This window comes from Blennius ocellaris, assembly GCF_963422515.1.
Source record: "Blennius ocellaris genome assembly, chromosome: 7".
Classification (NCBI taxonomy): domain Eukaryota; kingdom Metazoa; phylum Chordata; class Actinopteri; order Blenniiformes; family Blenniidae; genus Blennius; species Blennius ocellaris.
In genome coordinates, this window is record NC_137656.1 from 25,709,521 (window position 1) to 25,729,860 (window position 20,340).

A 20,340-nucleotide genomic window follows, 5' to 3' on the forward strand; every position below is an offset into this window, starting at 1 on the left:
TGCAGTCCAACTTCATTGTCTGCTCACACAAATGACCGCCATTGTTATTGTTTATAGCTTATTGTTCTGTGTGTGTGTGTGTGTGTGTGTGTGTGTGTGTGTGTGTGTGTGTGTGTGTGTGTGTGTGTGTGTGTGTGTGTGTGTGTGTGTGTGTGTGTGTGTGTGTTTTCATTACACATCCTACCAACAGCGTCCACCTGTGGCCTGGCATGCTAACTACATCATTTTCAAAATGTTGTCATATTAAAGGGGCATAATTATTCTTCTATTGTCTATCCAATCATTTCTTAATTCGTTAAATGCCTTAAGATGTTTTGCTTCAATAGTGAAACTTGTGTGTATGTAAAATGAACAGAAGTTGTCTCTGACCTCTACAAAAAAGATTTCCTGATCTCAACCAAATTGTCAACACATTAGATAAATAGTTGGCTTGTTAAAATCAAAAACTGCATTATTTTCTAAGCATATGTCAACTTTGTTTATGATTCAATTTGACCATGGCCACTGAATCTCTGGCACAGGAAAACACTTCAAACATTTCTGCGTGATTTTAAACCTCTTTGGTTATTTGCTCAAGATGCAGACTCTCATAACCTTTGTTAAACCTTACGAGTGAGTTTTTATCCAACCCATCGAGTAGAGAAATCTTAAGAAGAAAGTGTAGCGTTCAATTTTTTTTTTTTCAGCTTTTCATTTATTGTCCACCTTTGAAGCTCCTGGACTCCAGATGTTAAATGCTGTGAGGATTCACCAGCGAGTTGCTCTACTTGGTACTCAGTCCAACCCTGGTCAGCTGGCTGACAGGGTACAATGGATTCTAGGGAGGCGTTTTTACAGAAAACAGCTGCCTGCTGAAAATAGTAAGAAGTGTCACAGAATCCAAAACAGTTAAATTGCAGCCACGAAACCAAAGCAATCAGCTGAAAGATGCCAAAATGCTCTTTTTACAAAGTCAGTTGAGAAATCTCTGGTAGTACATTAACATTATTTTAATCCACTTTCAAATGGACGTACAGCCGTAATCTAACTTTCACTATGGTGAAATCAGCATTTAAAGAGTTAGTGTTTAAAAATAACCTGTTGATTTTTCCGGCTTTTGTTTTGCAACAGTTTTTGCAGCGCTCTTGCTCATATCGGACGAGTTACCGGCTGGAAAAATTGACTTGTGAGTTGGCACTGACGGAGCGGGTGCGGTGAGTGAAGCCGAGGTCCCGGAACCGAGAGCGGTGGAGCAGAAAGCTGCGCGTGGAACGTTGCAGCTTTTATCAGAGGGCACCCCAGCGGGGGAGGAGGGGGGGGGGGGGGGGTGGTGTTTGGCTTTACTCCTTTATGAGACAAATATCGGGTTGAATCCCCCTCACCTCTCTCGGCCTTGTTGTGAGAAGACCGGGGCCCAAGCTGGTGCTTTACCATCACATCCTCCCACTTATGTAAACAGATGTCTCACACACACACACACACACACACACACAGTGTGTGTGTGTGTGTATTTTTCCTTGTTTTCTGTGCCTCTTCCTGGGTTTCGCTCACACGCCAGGTGCTGCTCAGTATTTTGCAGCGTCCACTGTCGCTCCGGTGGGTTCTGGCACAGTGAGAAAGATAATCACAGCTCCTCAGCTCCGACCAATTTCAGTTGCCAAAAGCAGCGACGCAGGATCTGCTCTTCGCCGAGGAAATGAAGGGATGACTGCAGAAGGGTACCCGGTTCGCTGATGGAAGGAAAAAAAAGAAAAAATGACAATCGCTTTATGTCACAAAAAAGGTTCAGGGTTTCTATTTCTTTGTCAAAGCACAGAGACAATAAGACATGAGACTGTTTGTTCACATTGCCTGAAACTCTGTGGTCGTGTTCCGATCGACTGGAGAGGCTTGGATAGCATCTGTGCTGCTGTTTGGAAGCTCAGACCTGGTAATGCTAGAAGAAGGCGCCATTTACGCCACACCCTTTCAAGTTAAAACGTCAGGCCATGCCGGACCACTGAGCATGTGCAGAAGAAATATTGACTGCACATGTGCAGACGCAGTTACATTGCACGTTCAATTTTTTGGTTTTCACTTGAAATTGTTGCCGTGCAAACGGCCTTGAATTTAAAAAAGAGTTAAAGTTTCACTGTTGTGTCGCTACTGAGATAATACCGCTTGAAGATTTATACTTACCGTGCTATAATACTTCCCAATACCATCAAAATTTATTACATAAAATTGGCACACGTCACCTTGCCTCGTATTTTGGCAAACACCGCATCTTGTCCTTAATAATGGCTTGTAAGCGGTCAGTAAAACCATACAGTACAAGTCGTAAAAGTGATATCAAATTTAAAATATAACAAGGGACGGAATGACATCAGCCATTTTTTTTATTGAGCTGTCGATATCCATCTTCCGAGATATGTATCTCTTAAAACTTGTAACTAGAATAGCAACACAGAGCAGACGCCATGTTTCGCATACGGCGGGGGAAACCGCAAAGAAGACGAATGCTGGTCTGTCCGCCGTATATCAGTCATTTCTATGGCGCTCTGACTAATCGATCCTCCCGTTGAATACCGGGTGGCCGGTCTCATGAGGGATCTGAGGAGGAATTGACTCTGTCGTGTCGTTGTACTAATAATGGCCTCTGCAAATGGCAGTCACCTCTAAATCACAACCTGCCAGTAATGGGCAGCACTTAGAGGGGTCAGAGTTGACCAGTAAATCGTTCCAGAGGACAGAAAGACTCAGTGAAGTCGATCTTTGTAACTCAATCTTTTTTTTTTTTTTTTTTTTGAGTTTTTGTGTTTTTGCTGTGACCTTGGCCAGATGTCCACCAAGAGGGAACATGTGTGCGCGGGGATATAAGAGCCTGTGTGAAGCCCGCCAGGTTTTTTCGGCGATCGCTCGCCTCTAATAAGGACTGGCAGGCATTTTGTTGGTCTTTATTGCCACATGCCTCTTTCAATCCTGCCACTGATTAGCGCTGCCACGACTGGCACCGTGCACACGCACTCTTACAAGGCAGAGTCTGGCACTTGCTCAAAGCCTTGGCCTTTGCATGTGATTAGCATCCCATTGCGTTGTCTTGTGCAGCGATCAAACGGAGCGCGGACTTGTGCTCTTGTCGAGGCCGATTGGAGGAAGTGACGGGTAGAACGTCTCCCTACTTTTATTCCACCCATCGGGGTGCTGTCAGCTTAAGTGATGTCAGATTCTCTGTGAGGCAATTAAAAGCCCCGGCTGTCACGGCCGGGGTCGATCCGGAAGGCTCGCACGGCGGCAGCATGCGGGCAAACACAGTGGCACAACACACGCAGGTGCTGGTACACACATATCCGCCCACATGCACGCACAAGCATGCATATATTCATAATGAGCATGCAGGCAATGAGCTCAGGAAGAGCTGGTTTAAACTGTTAGTCTGTGCTGATTCACAGGCGTCTGGCTGGAATCCACACAGCCACTCACTGTGCTGCCTGTCAAACACACAGCCAGCCAGCAGCTGGAAGTGTGTGTGTGTGTGTGTGTGTGTGTGTGTGTGTGTGTGTGTGTGTGTGTGTGTGTGTGTGTGTGTGTGTGTGTGTGTGTGTGTGTGTGTGTGTGCAGGTGTTGCTGAAGCCCTGCTTTTTAACCATCTCCCTCTGCTCCCCCTCAATTCCACCACCTCTTGCTTTCCAGCCTCTCGTGTGAGCGTGCACGTGCACGTGCTTTGTAGCACATTTACGTGTGTGTGTGCGCACGCGCGCGTGTGTCTATGTTGGTGCGGAGCCTTGCAAGGCTTTGGCTGCTGCGCTCTCCTGGATGAAGCCAATGGAAAGCTGAGGTCTGGATGACTAAGTTATTTTGGAAAAATCCACTGGAGATGGCCAGTCTGCTGCTGAGTTGTCACTTGCTCGTGTGTGTGTGTGTGTGTGTGTGTGTGTGTGTGTGTGTGTGTGTGTGCGTGCGTGCGTGCGTGCGTGCGTGCGTGCGTGCGTGCGTGTGTGGATTGATTCGGCCCAAAGGTAACTGGAACAGTGACCTCAGTAGCAGCAATATATTTCATTCTCCAGAGCGCACCCTGAGCCCGCCCACCACCACCACTCACAGCTCTGACCGGCCGCCGGTTCAGTCCCAGGTGGAGACGCTCGCCGAAGGGTTAAATGTTCTGCCAGAAGCAGTTCACACACACACACACACACACACGCACACACACACACACACTTGCATTCATATGGCGAGTTACTCAACCACAAGGTTCCTGATTGAGTTTAAACTCACTTTCCAGCACATTTAATTAACCTAACTTGATTTTGTAGGACCAGTCATCATGGATGTTTTCCTAACTCACTATTTTTACTCTAATTCAACCATCCGGTGTGTCACACTGTCCATCCTGTAACGTTCTGTTGAGAAAAGCAGCAAGCGTATATACACACACACACACACACACACACGCACACACACACACACACACACACACACACACACACACACACACACACACACACACACACACACACACACACACACACACACACACACACACACACACACGCAAACTCCACAATGTAACACTGTAATCTCACAACCCCAAACCCAGACTTGAACTAGAAATCCTCTTGTGATGATTTGAGAGTGTGTGTGTGTGTGTGTGTGTGTGTGTGTGTGTGTGTGTGTGTGTGTGTGTTGCACCACCCTTGCCAGGTTGAATGGTTTTGTCCCTTGTTAGAGTGAATCAACCTTTTTAATAATTTAGTGGTGGACCGAGAATTGCTTTTGTGTAAAGAATAAAACGAGGGTTTGTTTTGCAGAAACATGTTTATTCACATCCCCACGGGCGTCCAGCCTATTCACAATATGCCAAAAGTTTCTCCCGGAGAAGTTTCTGGACAACCTGCCATTTTCCTTTGTTGTGAGAGTTACGCAGGCGCTCTGTACGCACAATTACATTTTTGCGCGCGCGCCTTTTCCTGGATCAATAAAGTCTGATGAACATTGCGGCGCTCTCAGTCAATACGGCGTAGCGCAGTGTGCACGGAGTGTTGCCGAGTTTCCAGTGTCTCCCTTATTGACAGCGGCGACTGAAGTATGATGGTGTCAGAGGTTTCACTGTTGCCTTTGTGTTGCTCCCGCTCCGTAACACGAGCCCGCCCATACGTTAGCCGCAGTATCTGCTGGCCCCTCGCGCTCTCATTGTGATTAGTGAGCCATTGATGCTGACATGAATCTCAGCCGTGGCACACACAAACATGAACACACACACACACACACACACACACACACACACACACACACACTGGCAGGGAACAGGCAGTCGGTTATGTGATCTGGTGTGAATCAGTGTGAGATGTAAGAGTTCAGGTCTGAGAGTGTTTTATGTTCATCGAGGCCCCAGCATGTAGCAATTATACATTTTATAGCAAATTGAATAAATTGATGCACATTTTCAGCACTGTGAATTAAACTTGGATGAACCGCATCTTTGCTGCGCACGGCTTTGTGTGAAACTTATGTTAGGTCGTTATTTCTGTTGAATCATTCAGTTTGTAATCTCTGAGGAAGAAGAAATTATGAAACAAGTTCGTTATGTACAAATACACTCAAGGAAAACTATACAAATGGATTTTTTTTCCATTTCTCATAAAGGTCATAGGTTTTCAAGCTTCTTTTATGGAATGCAAATGCTCTTTTTTGATGCATTCAACTCTTTTAAATGGAATATTTAACAGTTTTAAATACAGTTTGTATTTTGTTCAATTGTCATGTTCACACAATTTCAAAATGCTAATTAAAATGTTTTCTTTTACTTTATTAATCATAACGCTGGCTACTAAACCTCCCACAATAAAGTCAATATATATAACAAAAACAGCTTTTGGATTATAATTGTCTCTGTGATGTTTTAAATAACTGACATGCATGATTTTTTCCTTATACAAATCAGTTTACCTCCCCCAACCTCATTGTATAAGAACTTGGGATGGGGCCGATTCGATCCAGTATCGGTATCGGGTTCCGATATGAACGTAATTTACGAATCGTACATTTCTGATCCAAACCTGCGAAGGTTTCTGATCCGTGAACCTTCGTCTGTGCTTCTGCTGAAATGAGTCCACATGAGTTTCTGTTCCAGCTGCTCTGCTCGCTGCAAAATGTGGAATGGATTTCCTGAACGGAGGCGGGTCTCAATGAGACGCGGAGTCATGAGTTTCCTTTTCTCACCTTCTACTAACCTCAAGTTGTCTTTTGGGAGAATGCATGTAAACATTCCTACATGTATTACTTTACTGTAGAGAGGAGTTGATTACTGCATTACATAAAATCAACAATAATGATGATAACAATATTAAAGCAAACGGCTCCGGTGTCGGAATAATATCAAATATCCAAATTTGGGCATCGGGATCTTAAGTCACAAAACCTAGATCGGTGCAGCCCTAATAAGATACTGCTACTATGGCATTACAACAGTCATTGATATCGAATGAACCACTGGATGGCGCTGGCATGATCACATGAGTCATAAAACACTGTGTGCAGGAATTCAATACCGGGGGGAAACAATTTAAAGGAGAGGCTCTGAAACAGAATTATTTTGGATTCCATCCATCCATCCATCCATCCATCCATCCATCCATCCATCCATCCATCCATCCATCCATCCATCCATCCATCAACTTTCTTCATTGAGTGCCTCAATGCACCATCTTGTGGCGTCGACTTGTATTGCAAGACTAAACAGACATTATAAATGAAAAGGCGATATGTTTACCTATTTGCACCTATTGGAGCCACAGCATGGAAACGTATAGACACAACTGTGTTTCTGTATGAGTGCACGTGTCAATCATGTCATTAAAGTGCATGTGAACTGGTGTGTGTATTTCTGGGCACGTCTGAGCAGCACACTTGTTTGTTCACTGATGATTGTGTCGACACCACCGGGCCACGTCTGACAAAAGACATTACAATGATTGAAGCCGCCGTGCCAATCTTTCACGTGTACACACACACACACACACACGCGCGTGCGCACACACGCACGCACGTACACTCACACACACACACACACACTAATATCAGCCACTCATTACCCCTCTCCTCTTCTTCTCCTTTAGCCCAATGTGACCTTCATGTGAGTCGAGTGTCTTCATTCAACATTCACGGCGGAGACGGGAGGAGAAAAATAAAAAAATAAAAAAAAGAGCCGAGGAGGAGATTAAGAAGAGAGCTCACAGCCGCGCGAGGGAGGAGAAGAAAAACAAGTAAGAAAGTAAAAACAGAACAAAGAGTGGGGAAGAAAAAACACAACAGCATCCCTCCTCTACAAACAGCACGACTGGCAGCGCGGATCGGGAAATAGAACACAGGAAAGAAAGAAGGCGGGGGGGGGGGCTTGTTAAATGAGCAAAGAATCAAAAGAAGTAAGAAAGCGAATATAAGGAGGATAAGGAAAAGTGTGTGTGTGTGTGTGTGTGTGTGTGTGGGGGGGGGGGTGTCAAAACAGGATGTGGAAATTACAGGCATTTTCAGGAACTCCCAGAAAGAAATGACTCTGGAGAGAGAACAAAGAAAGAGGAGAGACTCGCATGAGGCCGGTTGATAAGAAAAAGAAGAAGAAGGGAAAAAAAGAGAAGAAATGTTGAATTTGAGCAGGATATTGGATTTGAGATTTCAGGGCGTTTTGTTCAGAGAGATGCTGCAGGTTATTGAGAGCATGTACATGCGAGGTGAGCCCAACTATTCATGCTGGTGAGAGTGAAAGGCAGCCTTACCTCATATGGACTGGAAAAGTAGGAAATGAGGAAGGAGAGAGAGAGCGAGAGAGAGAGAGAGAGAGAGAGAGAGATGTATGTATTGCAGCACAGCCACGAGCAAAGAGAACTTGATGGACCGTGCTTTGGATTCAAGGTTGCAGCCAAGACGTTTTGTCAACGTTTCGGTCATAATCAAAAGTTTTACAGTAAATGCAACAATTCTGCAAGGCTGTGCTTTCTCATTCTGACAGTTTGAGTTCGATTTACTCTGCAGAGTCTAACTGTTTGAGCCCTCTAAATCCTGATGTGATGAATTGACGCGTGCTGATGAAAATATAGATCAACTTTTCCTTTTTTTTTGTTGTTGTTGACTTGGCAGTTATTAACATGAACTTTGAGATTGCAGTACAAGGTTTCAAACTTTGTTTCCCCGTTGGTGGAGAACGTCTGCACGCTTTTCGGAGAAGCCAGTAACACAGCTGCAATACAAAAACCTTCAGGGTTTGAAATAATCTGTTCTGAAATAACCCCATTACGGAGCAAAATGTTACCTCGGGGACCCTAAAGACCTCTTTTTAGGCAGAATGGATGTATTATGTCACAGTACGTTTTCAAAAATGGCTGAGGAAATACGTCGAGTTCTATTCTTGCCAAGAGTGCAGAGGAAAATGGATGTGACTCACATGTCTTGTAGCTCAGCATGAAGCAGCATGACTACAGCATAATGTGGGTGAATATATCATTATATATCCATCCATACATTCAGATTTGATAATGCAGCCGCTAATTTTGGGTTATGAGTCACCAAATGATCTTAAATTCACATTTTTTGACTGCTCCATGAGACGAACCATGCATGCACAGGTAGAACATGCAGACTCTGCACAGAAAAGACTCACTTCTATGTAATAGTGTGTTTAAAATGGGCGGCACAATATCAGGTGACCATGCAACGTGTGGTAATATTGAGCCTCGCAATTACGACACGACGTTTTTGCGATGATAAATACCAGCACTTTCATATATTATCGGAATACTTTTGGGTTGGTTTTTTTTTTATTATTGGTTTGAAATAACAGTGCTCTCTCTTTTGTCCCTGTTTTACATCAGCTGAGACAGCGCCCGTTTTTTTTTTTCTACATCTGCAGACTGTAGTTTTCTAATGGGTTTTTCTTGCTTTTTGACTTCTACCCTGTGGCCACCAGACTGGAATCAATTCAAGCTTTAAATTGATTTAACAAAAAACATTTTTGTTAACTTGTAAGTTGCATAACTTTTGTATATTGTTTGTGATTAAATTGATATTTTCTACTTGATACATTTTTGAACAACATTTTTTTTACTGTTAGCAATTTATGGCAGTTGACTCTCCCTATTTGTAAGGTGTATATTGCACATGTTGGCATCGCGGTGATGATACATGTTATAGTATATTGTGCAGTCCCAGATCAAGATCCGCACTACAAGGCCATTCTGTGTTGTAGTCGTTCACAACTTTTCTTCAAAGTGAGAATTCCACCCTTTTGAGGCATTTCATGTTCTCCCTGGGCCTGACGTTTCACTGTGAAAAATAGCTTTGTTGTTTACCGGTGACTCTAAAATCTTGAGGTGTAAATTTGAGCATGTTGGTCCTGTTGACCTGTCCTGCCTTCACTCTTAGTCAGACGATGGACTGATGGATGGAGGGATGGAGGGATGGAGGGATGGAGGGATCTGTGCCAAGACTGCAATATAAAACATCCCTCTTATGTCTTTTACTTCTAACATGAAGCGGCATGAAGATTTATACAGCTTAGTGAGTGCTTGTGGTGTTTGATATTATCAACACAGCCTCATGCTTGTTTTTCTTCTGAAGCCACGCTTCCTGTGTGTGTGTGTGAGTGTGTGTGTGTGTGTGTGTGTGTGTGTGTGTGTGTGTGTGTGTGTGTGTGTGTGTGTGTGTGTGTGTGTGTGTGTGTGTGTGTGTGTGTGTGTTAGTAGGTGGCCACCTCTTGTTTGAAGTGTGTGATGAAGGGCTCTCTCTCATTTACGGCTAGTTGTCTGTTTGATGGAGCGACTGGCTGCTCCGTCAGACTTTACTGAATTGCCGTCAATGAAAAAGGTAATTTGTTTCCCAACTTCCACACACAGAATGCCGGCGCTCTCCGGCAGAGGAGGGATGCACTCAAACACACACAAGCATGTGGCGGGACTGCGAGCAGGTCGTGTACGAACACGTGAGACTGAAGCAGCCCCGGGCGACACTCCTGCTTTCCTCGTTTCACATTTTCTTACATGTGTGTTTCTCTCTCTCTCGCTGCACTTAAACCTTTTTTTTTTTTTACTCTAATAACCCTGATTCTGTCTCTTCTATCTGCCACTCTCGCAGAGTGCGTTTATCTCTGCGAGGATATTGGTTCCCGATCATAAATAGCTTTGCTCTGACAGGGTGCTATCACGGACACAGGAGGTGGGGGGAGGGGGGCAGGAAGTAAGAGGGGCGGCAGGAGAGAGATGGAGAGAGCGATAAACGGCTGAAGTGAAGGGGAAAAAAAGCCCAAGCGATGGCGGCGTAGGTTACGTACATCACGCCATGGTGACAGGTGTCGGGGATCGGCGGATAAATGCGCGGCGCTTAAACCCAAACAGCCAATCGGCGAGTGGCGGCGCTGAGACGCTCGCGAACACAGCCTTGCTCATCCAGACCCACCCAACAAAACAAATAAATCCTGCAGCGCCGGATGGAGCTTTGTCAACTGCACTGATGCAGACCTTGACTGAAACCAGGTTAATATGAAGTTTTCAACTTTCTTATCGAAGCAAACTGCACTTTTAACAATTACCTTGGGTTATTTGGGAGGATTCAGACTTCATAAATCACTCACACACCCCCCCGTGTGCTAATTTCCAGTTTTCAATTTGCCATTCATTTAATCCTAATTATTGTTAGATTTCCTTTTAATGAAACTCAACACTTCTTGCAAGAATGAAACATCTGAAAGCCAAGTGGCACAAAAAACACGACTGATGTGCGATGTAGTGGGATTACAATGTGAAACATCTGCAGGAAATGACGGAGTGTCTATGATGAAAGGAAAACCGAGCTGGAGAGCAAAACAGAAGGCATTGAATTCAATAAATGGGGAATTTACTTCAGGTTTTGATAATTGCGGGAATATAAACACTGATGTATTTGTAAAGCTTGTAAATGATGAAAACCAGTCATCAAATACATTCCTACTTCTTTCTTGTTGTAAAGCTTGTTGTAAAGCTTTGGCTACATCTGAGATGCATTGTCACATAATTACAAGTCTATGATTACGTAACATAATTACTGATCAAACTAAATGTGCTTACGCATGTGAAAAAAACCAATTCCCCTGAATGTGTACAATCAAATCAATAATAATAAATAGTTAAAATGTGTGGTTTGTGTGCTTTAGACCTGACTTACATGAGCGCAATCTGCTGGAACGTATCGCTCCTGTGTTCAATTGCGTGCATCAGCCATCTATTGAGTGAACGGATAATAAAGAAATATACATTTTCTCATTATAAAGTTGTCGTGTGGAAAAGATTAACCCATTGTTCCATATAGAAGAAAGCAAATGGGCTGAGTTGTTGAGTTACTTTGTAAGTCTTATCAGGTTTCAAGTTTACACGAAAACTGCAGAGACACTGAAAATGATATACGACTTAACATGTTGCGCCACTAGTTGGCGCTGTTGGTTGTTTTTGTCATGAAACCACACTCAGTAGCAGAGAACAATTCACCCATAAACAGTAACGGCGGGAGAAAATGGGAGAAGGATGACGTTGGGATTGTTGTTAAATTGATTCTCAGAGTCGGGGCGTTTCCCAAAAGTTCCACTTTTAGAGCCTTTTTTTCAAAAAGTTGCGTTTTCATTGGCTCCGAGCACCGCTGTCGTGTAAATGGACCCTCCCTGTTTACATATTTCCTGTAAAAAAGGTCCTCAGACTCTCAACGCTGCTGGTAGTTCAGCTTTCTTCTGCACAGTAACAGTTATTCTTCACGTTTATTTGCCGTTTGGAGCTTTTCTATTCATGTCCTGTTTTTTTCCAAAGCCAACACGAGAAGTCCAGTGACTCAATCAGAGTCCCTTTATATCCCAATAACCACATGATCGTTTGATTGCGAAATGAAATTTCATTCCTGAAGTCAACTCAACTGCATGCTTGTGTCCTCATGGACACAAGTAATGAGATTACAAAAACTCTACCTTAAAATGTTCTACTATTTATACTGATGTTCTTGACTGAAGTCATCAAAAAATTTTGTTTTATGAGAAAATATCACCAAGAAAAAAGAAGCACACTGTGGTCCAAGTGGTGAGACGAAGTATTATAAAGTATGCAAACTAGAGTCACATGGAAATGAGGGCAATATTTCAGCTTGTCTTGTTGCACATTTTTAGAAATGTACCCCACGAGGAACGCCAGAGTGATGGTTAGTTTCATCTCATGGCCTTCAGAAGGTTTTTATGTATTCATGACAAGATAATAATGTGGTTTAAATGTATCTATATGATTATGTTCATCAGATATCTTCATCGTAATGCTATTTAAAGGTTTGATGAGTAGCCTAAGGTGTGTATTTGTAACTGAGATTGGGGTTAAAGATGCAGATCTCTGCACACTTTTTAAAATATTTGTAGTTCCTAGTAGGTCCTCAGAAGCGTTGAAGCTCATCTCGGACCTGTGAGGAAGACCAGTCTGTTCAGTTTGTCTTATCTGCTCCGGTTTAGTTTCCATGTTGCCTGAATCCACTTTCCCTGACTCATCCAATTAATTTAGTGTGTGTTTTTAAATATGGAGCTCTGGAAACCTCCATAATCGCCCGAAGCTCTGACGTTAACAGGACCTGGTTGTGACCCGGCCAAGGATTAAATCCCCGGGCCAGACCTCCGGCCGTCGAACCCCAAAGCTCCGGAGCTGAGCTCGGCTCTAACGTGGAGCCAGAGGCAGGACCTGGCCAGTGAGGGGGTGAGATTCCTCCCACCGGCACAACGGCCCTTCTTCATATCTAACAGATGGATTACTCTCTCACCTTTTAGAAACATCTACCTTGGACAACAACTCTACTTACAGAATCCAACCACTGAACCCCTACGACCGACACTCACCTGAGACCAAAAGATCAATTCCGGCCAATTGTGTAACTGCAATTTATAACATTATACATTTTATTCTTATTTAGTTGGTCCACTATTTTTGGCCCCTTTTAATGTTTAAAGCGATTGAATCTTTTTTAGCCACTTAATGTGTATTTCATTATTTTAGCTTTTTTCTTTTTAGCAATTTTTCACAGTATGCCATTTACAGAAATTTTAAGTAAGTTGAGCTATTTTAGTCTCTTTTCCTTGACTTTTCCTTTTTTTATTCATTTCTGGCAATTCTGCTTAATTTAATTATTTAATGTAACTAGTTTGCCTTTTCATGTAGTTTGAGCTATTTTAGTCATTAATAGTTAATAAAGACTACGTGACACTCAACCCCAAATCGCTGTGAATGGATGGACTGAGCGCTTCACAAGGCAGCCGCCTCCAGTGGTGTGTGAATGTGTGTGTGAATGTGTCTGTGAATGTGTGTGTGAATGGGGGAATGTGATGTAAAGGGCTTTGGGATTTCTCCAGCAGTTCAAAACCATATCAGTGAAATCCATTATACATTTTAACGTATTTTAACCATTTTAGCATCTTTACATTTTTTGTGCAATTTTAGCTGTTTTAGCTATTTTACCTCTTTAGCCTCTTAAAATATTTAAAAGAAAGGCCCCACTTTTGCGACAGCAGTGCTTGAAGCCACTGGAAAGGAAACTTTTTGAAAACAACTCACAAGGTGGAACTTGTCGCAATCACTCCGACTCCGTGGGAACACTGGCAAAACTCAACTTTTTGATAATGGTGGGACTGTGCCTGCTCACCACAGTGTAAATAAATAGTTTTTCTGCACACCAGCAGGTAGATGAACAATAACATCAATGGCGTCCTCCTGGGACTTGGTAGCTTTATAGCATATTGTTTTCATATTGTGTGTGTGCGTGTGGTTTCATTACAATAACGATCAACAGCACCAACTTGTGGCCTGGAATGCTAACTACATAGCATACAAAGTTCCTGCCATCTCCATGTAAACAGACATCGTTTTCAAAACGTTGCCGTGTAAACACGAAGCGGTGATTGTAGAATTTGGGGAGACGCTTCATGGTGGCTCCAGAGCTTCTCCTTCACAGAAAAATACACACATGTAATTCTTACCAAAGACTCCAATTAGATCCTCAGGTGGAGTGTCTAGTGATCATGAGCTTCCTGGAAATTCCAACGAAAAGCAAACATCAAGAACTAAATAAAACTCACTGTGATCATTGATTCAAATCTTACACTGACATGAAAACCAGTGTGGGTTCCTGTATTTTGGGTTATCCCCAGTTATGGTGGCATTCTTTCAGTTTTCACGCACACACACACACACACACACACACAGGCAGGTTCCCCTCCATCAGGCTTGATTAGATGAAGGAGTGTGAACCCGCTCCATCTCACATTCCTCCGTCCTCCCTCTCGGCGCAGCAGCAGTCCTTGTCTTTCTATCGATCGCAGCTTATCTTCCCGTAAACCTGGACCTCTCTTCTCTCCTCCTCACCTCAGCGCCTCCCACCCGCCTCTCCTTCCTCCTCGCTGCTATCGATCAGCTCGTGTGTTCAACAAAGTCGAGAGCAGCCAGTGGTTAATGTAGAGCCGGGGCCGTTCGGAGCCCCACATGCAGTTGGCGTATCGCCTTTCTGGCTTAATGGGTCCAATCAGGCTGTAATAGACCTCGGGTTAGAGCATCGCAGCCCACCACTCTCCTCTCCCTGCACTCACTTCCCACTCCTCCCCTCGCTTCTTTTCACTAAATATCTGTCTGCACTGTATCCCTCTGCCAGGTGTGTTTTTAGCTGATGGCTGTTGATTCCAATAACTGACCTGATGGCTCAGTTGTTGTTTTTTTTTCCTTTCCTTTTCTTTTGGATATACGTACGTATATTCATCCAGGCAAGGTTTTTCTTCTGCTGAGTTTGCACATGCCTCTTCAAAAAAAAAAAAAGCCCTGCTTTGCATTTTTTTACAGTTATGCACATTCATTCCTGGTAGCTGCCCAGTGGAACCACAGTTTGCTAATTTTGGCCACCGGGAACTGCCCAGAACTACCAGCAGCTCAAGTCTTTTATTATCTCCAGACTTTGCACATTGATTCTGGCTGGGTTAAGTGCCTTGCTCAAGGGCGCCTTCTTTGTAAGTAGTTGTTGACTCAAGGGAAAGTGTCTCGTGCTATTTTCCCTCGGCTTTGTTGGAAGCCTTCCTTGGATTTGAATGCCTTATGAGTGGCAAGTAAAATAGAAAAGCCAAAGAATTAAAGTGATATTCAGAAATGTGCACAAGGCTGAGCGGTTTAGTGTTGTTAAGATGGCATAGCAACTTTTCAAGGTGCAAGTAAAACATGTGGGTCCAATGTGATAAAAAAGCAATAAACTAATTGTTGGTATCGTACAAGATCCCCGATACAACCCGGCAAGCATTTCATAATGTTGTGCATCAGTATTGTCATCAGCACCAGCTATTTCCGCGGTTTGGAGATTCTTTAATACAAACTAAATTATGTTCTGACAAAATATCACGAGGAGGTGAAAAATAGTTCCTACAACCAGCAGCTTAATCGCCAGAGACATCTGGGCCGGCAGAGTTTAGCCTGATGTCCATCATGAGATCAACTGCTCAGCACATAACTCTGAGCTGTGCTACATGCTACGTGCTAACACGTTTCAGGGCTCACACACCAGTAGTGCTACATGCTAAACATGATTAAAGTCTGACTTTTCGATCATCAACAGCAGTTTTGTGCATTGTAGACAGACGCTACGCACTTCGCTCTGCATGCTGGCGGCTGTAAGACTGTTGGAGGTGTGCGTAGCTTCGGCTATGGATGGGGACCTTTCGTATTTAAAACCGATACGGTACTGATATGCGGTACGTGGGAATCGATACCAGTACTTAATGGTGCCAATTATCGATACCTCTGTGTATTTATGTGGTAATAAATGTTAATTTGTTCAAAAATAATATCTCAACATTTTTCAATTTAACATTTCTCAATATATACATTTGAACAAATACATCAAAACAACATCCAACTGTTTGTATTATAACATTGCAGTTGATTCATGCATTTCTTAAACATGAAAACGACAACTACAAAGTGTTTTTTCATAACAATGCACAAAGATAGTAGATCTGTGATGGTAGAGCTGCAGATGTGTGGTGGTAGATCTGAGGCTGTGGAGAATTGTGCACTCTTCAGGAGCTTCCTCACATTAGAAGTTTTCCTCACAGTCACAAGGACACACTCAGGTAACGAAATGTGATATTGCTTGATTTTTTCATCGGTACTGACAGTACTAACAGTACCGACGGATTTCGGTCGGTACCTATAAAATTACTGATTTCGGTACCATACGCGAGCATCGACTGTGTGGAGGTGGTTCGCAGCAAGACAGAGCCTTTGCATAAAATGGAGTATGAATTAGGCTTTATGGCATTTAATAAGTACCTGTATCGGTACTCAGTATTGACAAGTTGCTTAAAAAAGTGCTATCAGTGTGTCGTCTTAAAAAAGAAAGACGTTAAGAAAACCAAAGTCTTGTTTGGTCGACAACGTGCACAAATGTAATCAAAGTTGGATTTTGTTGCCAAATGTTCACATCAGTGTCCACAATGTGTGTTTTGTGAATGCTGAAGTAACATTAGGTCAAAGGGGTTTTCACAACAAACACACTGGGTAATAATTTTTCAATTTACTTTTTATTATGTGCTTCCTGTTTGAAATGTGTCTTTTCATCTGCGCTCACATGCTTCATTTTGTGGATGTTTCTGCACTCTCACATCTCAGCAATCGCAATTTTTACTAATAAGCTGAAATAACCAAATCCGGAAAATCAAGCTCTAATGAAGTAGAATGATTCTGTACCGTTCACGTGCACGCTTGCCGGCCACGCGTTCATCCTGAAGCGTATCCGGTCAGGTTTTGCCCTTTTTCTATACATAATAATTTGAATTTTAGCTTGCACCTACGGCTCTGCCCGTGTGACGCTCGGCAACAAATTTGGAGAAGCGTGACACGGGCGATCTGTCTCCGAGCCCGGGATGCACAACATCAGACGGGTGCAATCACGTACGGGGAGAAGCATTCAGAATTCAGGTGAATCTAAATGCTAATACAAGTGGCAGCTGGGGAGGGTGAAGGAGTTAAATGGGCTGAAAGTAGCAGGTAGGTGGTGCAGCAGGGACAGTGCAGTGTTCAGCATTCACAAAGTCCAGTTGCGGGGACCTTCTCGTGCTCCGGCCATATATGTTTGGACACTGTGTGAATTTAAAAACCCTTCGGGAAAGAGTTTTGTTGTTGACCAAAAAAAGCGTATTTCACGAAGCAAGAAGAAGAAAAAGAGTCCTTTCTTACCCTGAACATTTCCACTCCAGTGTCTCCTTTCACTCTGGTTTTCCTATATCACCTGTCACCCGACTCATCTGGCTGTCAGTGAAACTCCCCACTGAGGTGTGTGGGTTGTTTCTATAGGAGCCCAGCTTGGTGTAACCTTTCTGTCCTGTGGCACCTCGCTGGGATCATGGGCCCCGGGCTCAGCGTGAACTCCTGAACCCTCAGCGAAAGACCGGGTCCGAAGAGAACGAGGGGGTAGGACAGGGCAAGAGAGAGAGCGAGAGAGACAGAGAGACAGAGAGACAGAGAGAGTGGGAGGCAAAGCGAGAGAGTGCCACTGGACAATTAACCCCCCGAGGAGCATAGTAGGTGGTTTCCCCAAGCCAGGGTACAGTGTGAGCTGTTCAGGGACGGGAAAGTCAGCGAACTGAACCAAAGCGAGATGGAGATGGTGTGTGTGTGTGTGTGTGTGTGTGTGTGTGTGTGTGTGTGTGTGTGTGTGTGTGTGTGTGTGTGTGTGTGTGTGTGGGGTGCGCGTCGTGGTGTTTTGCATTCGCACGCCCGGCGGTTGTTGTTCTGAGATGAGACAGTACGCCGGGCGCCCGAAGGCGTCAATAGGACCGCTTCTATTATTCCGAGCTGATTACGGTGCTAAATCGTACAGCGGTGAATACTTTTTAATGAGCTTTGAAGTACGACAGCGAAAGTTTGTCAGCTCCTGTGTTTGTCTGAACGTGGCTGGCGGGGGAAACGGAGAGGCGTGATTTGATTAGTGCGCCAGTGTGAGAGAAGCAGGTTGCAACATATGCTAGTTGGTGAGGAGAAAAATGGCATAATAAAGTGGTCCCTTTATGTCCCATGTGCGTGTGTGTAACCCTCGTGAATATATCGTGTCTAGATAACTACTGTATGTGAATGTGGCCTGGCCATATGCGTGCTCCATTTAAAGTAGATTAAACATGCAAGCCTTCTTCATTTGAAAGAGTTTGTTTGTTTGTGCGCGCAAGCCTTCTGTCCATGAACTCGTCCGTTGCCTTGAGCAAAGCTGATCGACCTGCGACCACATGGCGGGCACGTGCACACTCCCACGTGCACACTGCGTATGTGCATTGATGGCAGGCCGGAGCATTATCCATCCTGCACAGCGGCCGGCCGGGTCAAGGCCGGGCAGAGTGCACGGGCTGTTCACCATTTCTCCCTGCAGTGGTGTGCCGACAGCACAAGGTGGGGCAGAGGAGCGAGGGCAGCGAGAGGCTTCAGTAATGAACTAAACATTTACTGCGCGTGTCTCACAGCTCCCATGTAAGTAACCTGGTTATTGTTGGCTCTCCGCTATAATCGCATTTCTTTGATGTCAAGCAAATGAAAAGCCTACTTTCCAACATCAGGTTGAGGGATTAAAAGAAATCTCCAGCTGGCCTAGATGTGTTTTCATTGCTGCTTCCAGTAGGCCGTGTCCCTTTTAATTACACCCGGAGTCGCTACAGCAGCCTCCGACCTCCATGCAGATTTACAGTCTATCAGCCTAAATCAGGTCCAAAAGTGCCTGAACTTTAAACTGTTGAATATGAAAGAAAGTCTGAATGTTTGGGTTCTTTTCATTAGAACATTTCCTTTATTTTAGCGGTTTAGCTGGAGTTTACGTCACCCTCTCCAGTTATCAGACATAACATGATGACCACAGGCTCGCTTTTTAATCATGACATCTGTTAGTAGTGATTCCCAACTGGTCTGTTCCGACCTAAAGTGGGCCGCTGGCCCGTTTCCAGACAAAAAGTCAAGTTAGAAGTCAATGCAGCATCACCTTGACCCACAGTTTACTCACATATGTTAAACACAGGTACCTGTGAATGAAAACACGTTTAATTACGTTAAAATGCAGGTAATTGAGCACAAACTGGGAATACTTTCCTCTCAGCATCCACATTTTTTTTTTATTTGAATGTAATATTGTAATATTACAATTGACTATCCCCAAGTCCAAAAGCCAGCGCAGTGAAGAAACGCTGTTGGATTTGATTTATTACACAGCCTGGTAAGATTTCTTTAAAGGTGAACTGTTGACAGGGTGGCCAAGGCTCATCGATGCACGTGGCCTCCTGTGTGATTCACCGTATGTCTTGCAGGGCTTCAAGGATCTGCTGCGAACATGTTGGTGCCAGAAAAAAACCACAGCACTCATCCAGAGGTCTCGTGGGTTCCATGTTTGGATGGATCTACACAACAGTGTTAGACTGATCAGTATGTTTGTCTTGTATCATCACACTCAGGCCCCATTTACATGACAACACGAAGAGACTCTAAAATGTGTAAATAACAGAGTCGTTATTGATTTATGAGAAACAACCTCATCTATACTTGTCATTAACGTTTTGGTGGTCAATCCTCTGTCGTCGTCTGGCTCAAGAACAAGATTTAAACTTTCTAATCATTTCTGCAAAACTTTGATGATCTCACTTGTTTTTCCATTTGTGAGGATAAATGTGTCAATACCCCACACTATAGGCTTTAAATCATATTGTCCAGCCACGCTATAAAGCATTTGATTTATTATCCTGACAAGGTTTGCCCATTCTACTGATTATGGATTTTATGACAGAGGCTCCATGCGCTGATGAAATTAGCTGCTCTAGTGATTGGCTGAAATTAAAAGTATGGCTCTGGAGGGCAGAGGGTTGGGAACCAGCGATTAAAGCCATCCAAAAGTGGAGAAAACTCTGTAGTATAACTCAAACTTCCGACGTTTGTTTGGGATGGTTGCCGTCTCCTCGGGGCAGATAAGCGTCCCTTGCAAAGGGATTTTATATATTCCGCCAGACGCTCTTCAAATGTTGATGTGGCCATTGTGTTTGCAAACATTTGCCCATTCACACATCCTGCAGACATGTAGCGGCATTTGCATCTATTTGAAGTCGCATTCATCACTTGATGAAAGGAAACCCAACGTTCACTCTCCTTCTCGCTCATGTTTGGTTTCCACATATTTAGAAATGCATCGTCTGACTCCACAGCTGCTGGATGCTTCATCATATGTTCACCATCCAGCCAGAACTTCCTCCACCTGAAGTGTATTTTATTACATCAAGCTATGCTAATTGGCAGCTCTTCTGAAATAAAACCGCCATTTCTTGATTGCCCCCTGGTGGAAGGTTGTGGA

The 20,340-nt window shown here is 43.8% G+C and overlaps 1 protein-coding gene across 2 annotated transcripts in view; it reads left to right on the forward strand.

The window, feature by feature from the left end:
• The window catches only part of sema4c (sema domain, immunoglobulin domain (Ig), transmembrane domain (TM) and short cytoplasmic domain, (semaphorin) 4C), a 111,217-nt gene that overhangs the window by 28,271 nt on the left and 62,606 nt on the right, over positions 1–20,340 (forward strand). The window contains exons 2-3 of one of the 2 annotated variants that reach the window (XM_080498785.1): positions 7,074–7,220; positions 9,843–9,928. In XM_080498785.1, the coding sequence (XP_080354911.1) occupies positions 9,844–9,928 (85 nt within the window). In that variant the 5' untranslated portion in view covers positions 7,074–7,220; position 9,843. The remainder of the gene's footprint in view (positions 1–7,073; positions 7,221–9,842; positions 9,929–20,340) is intronic. The other variant, XM_080498786.1, reaches the window with a different exon arrangement.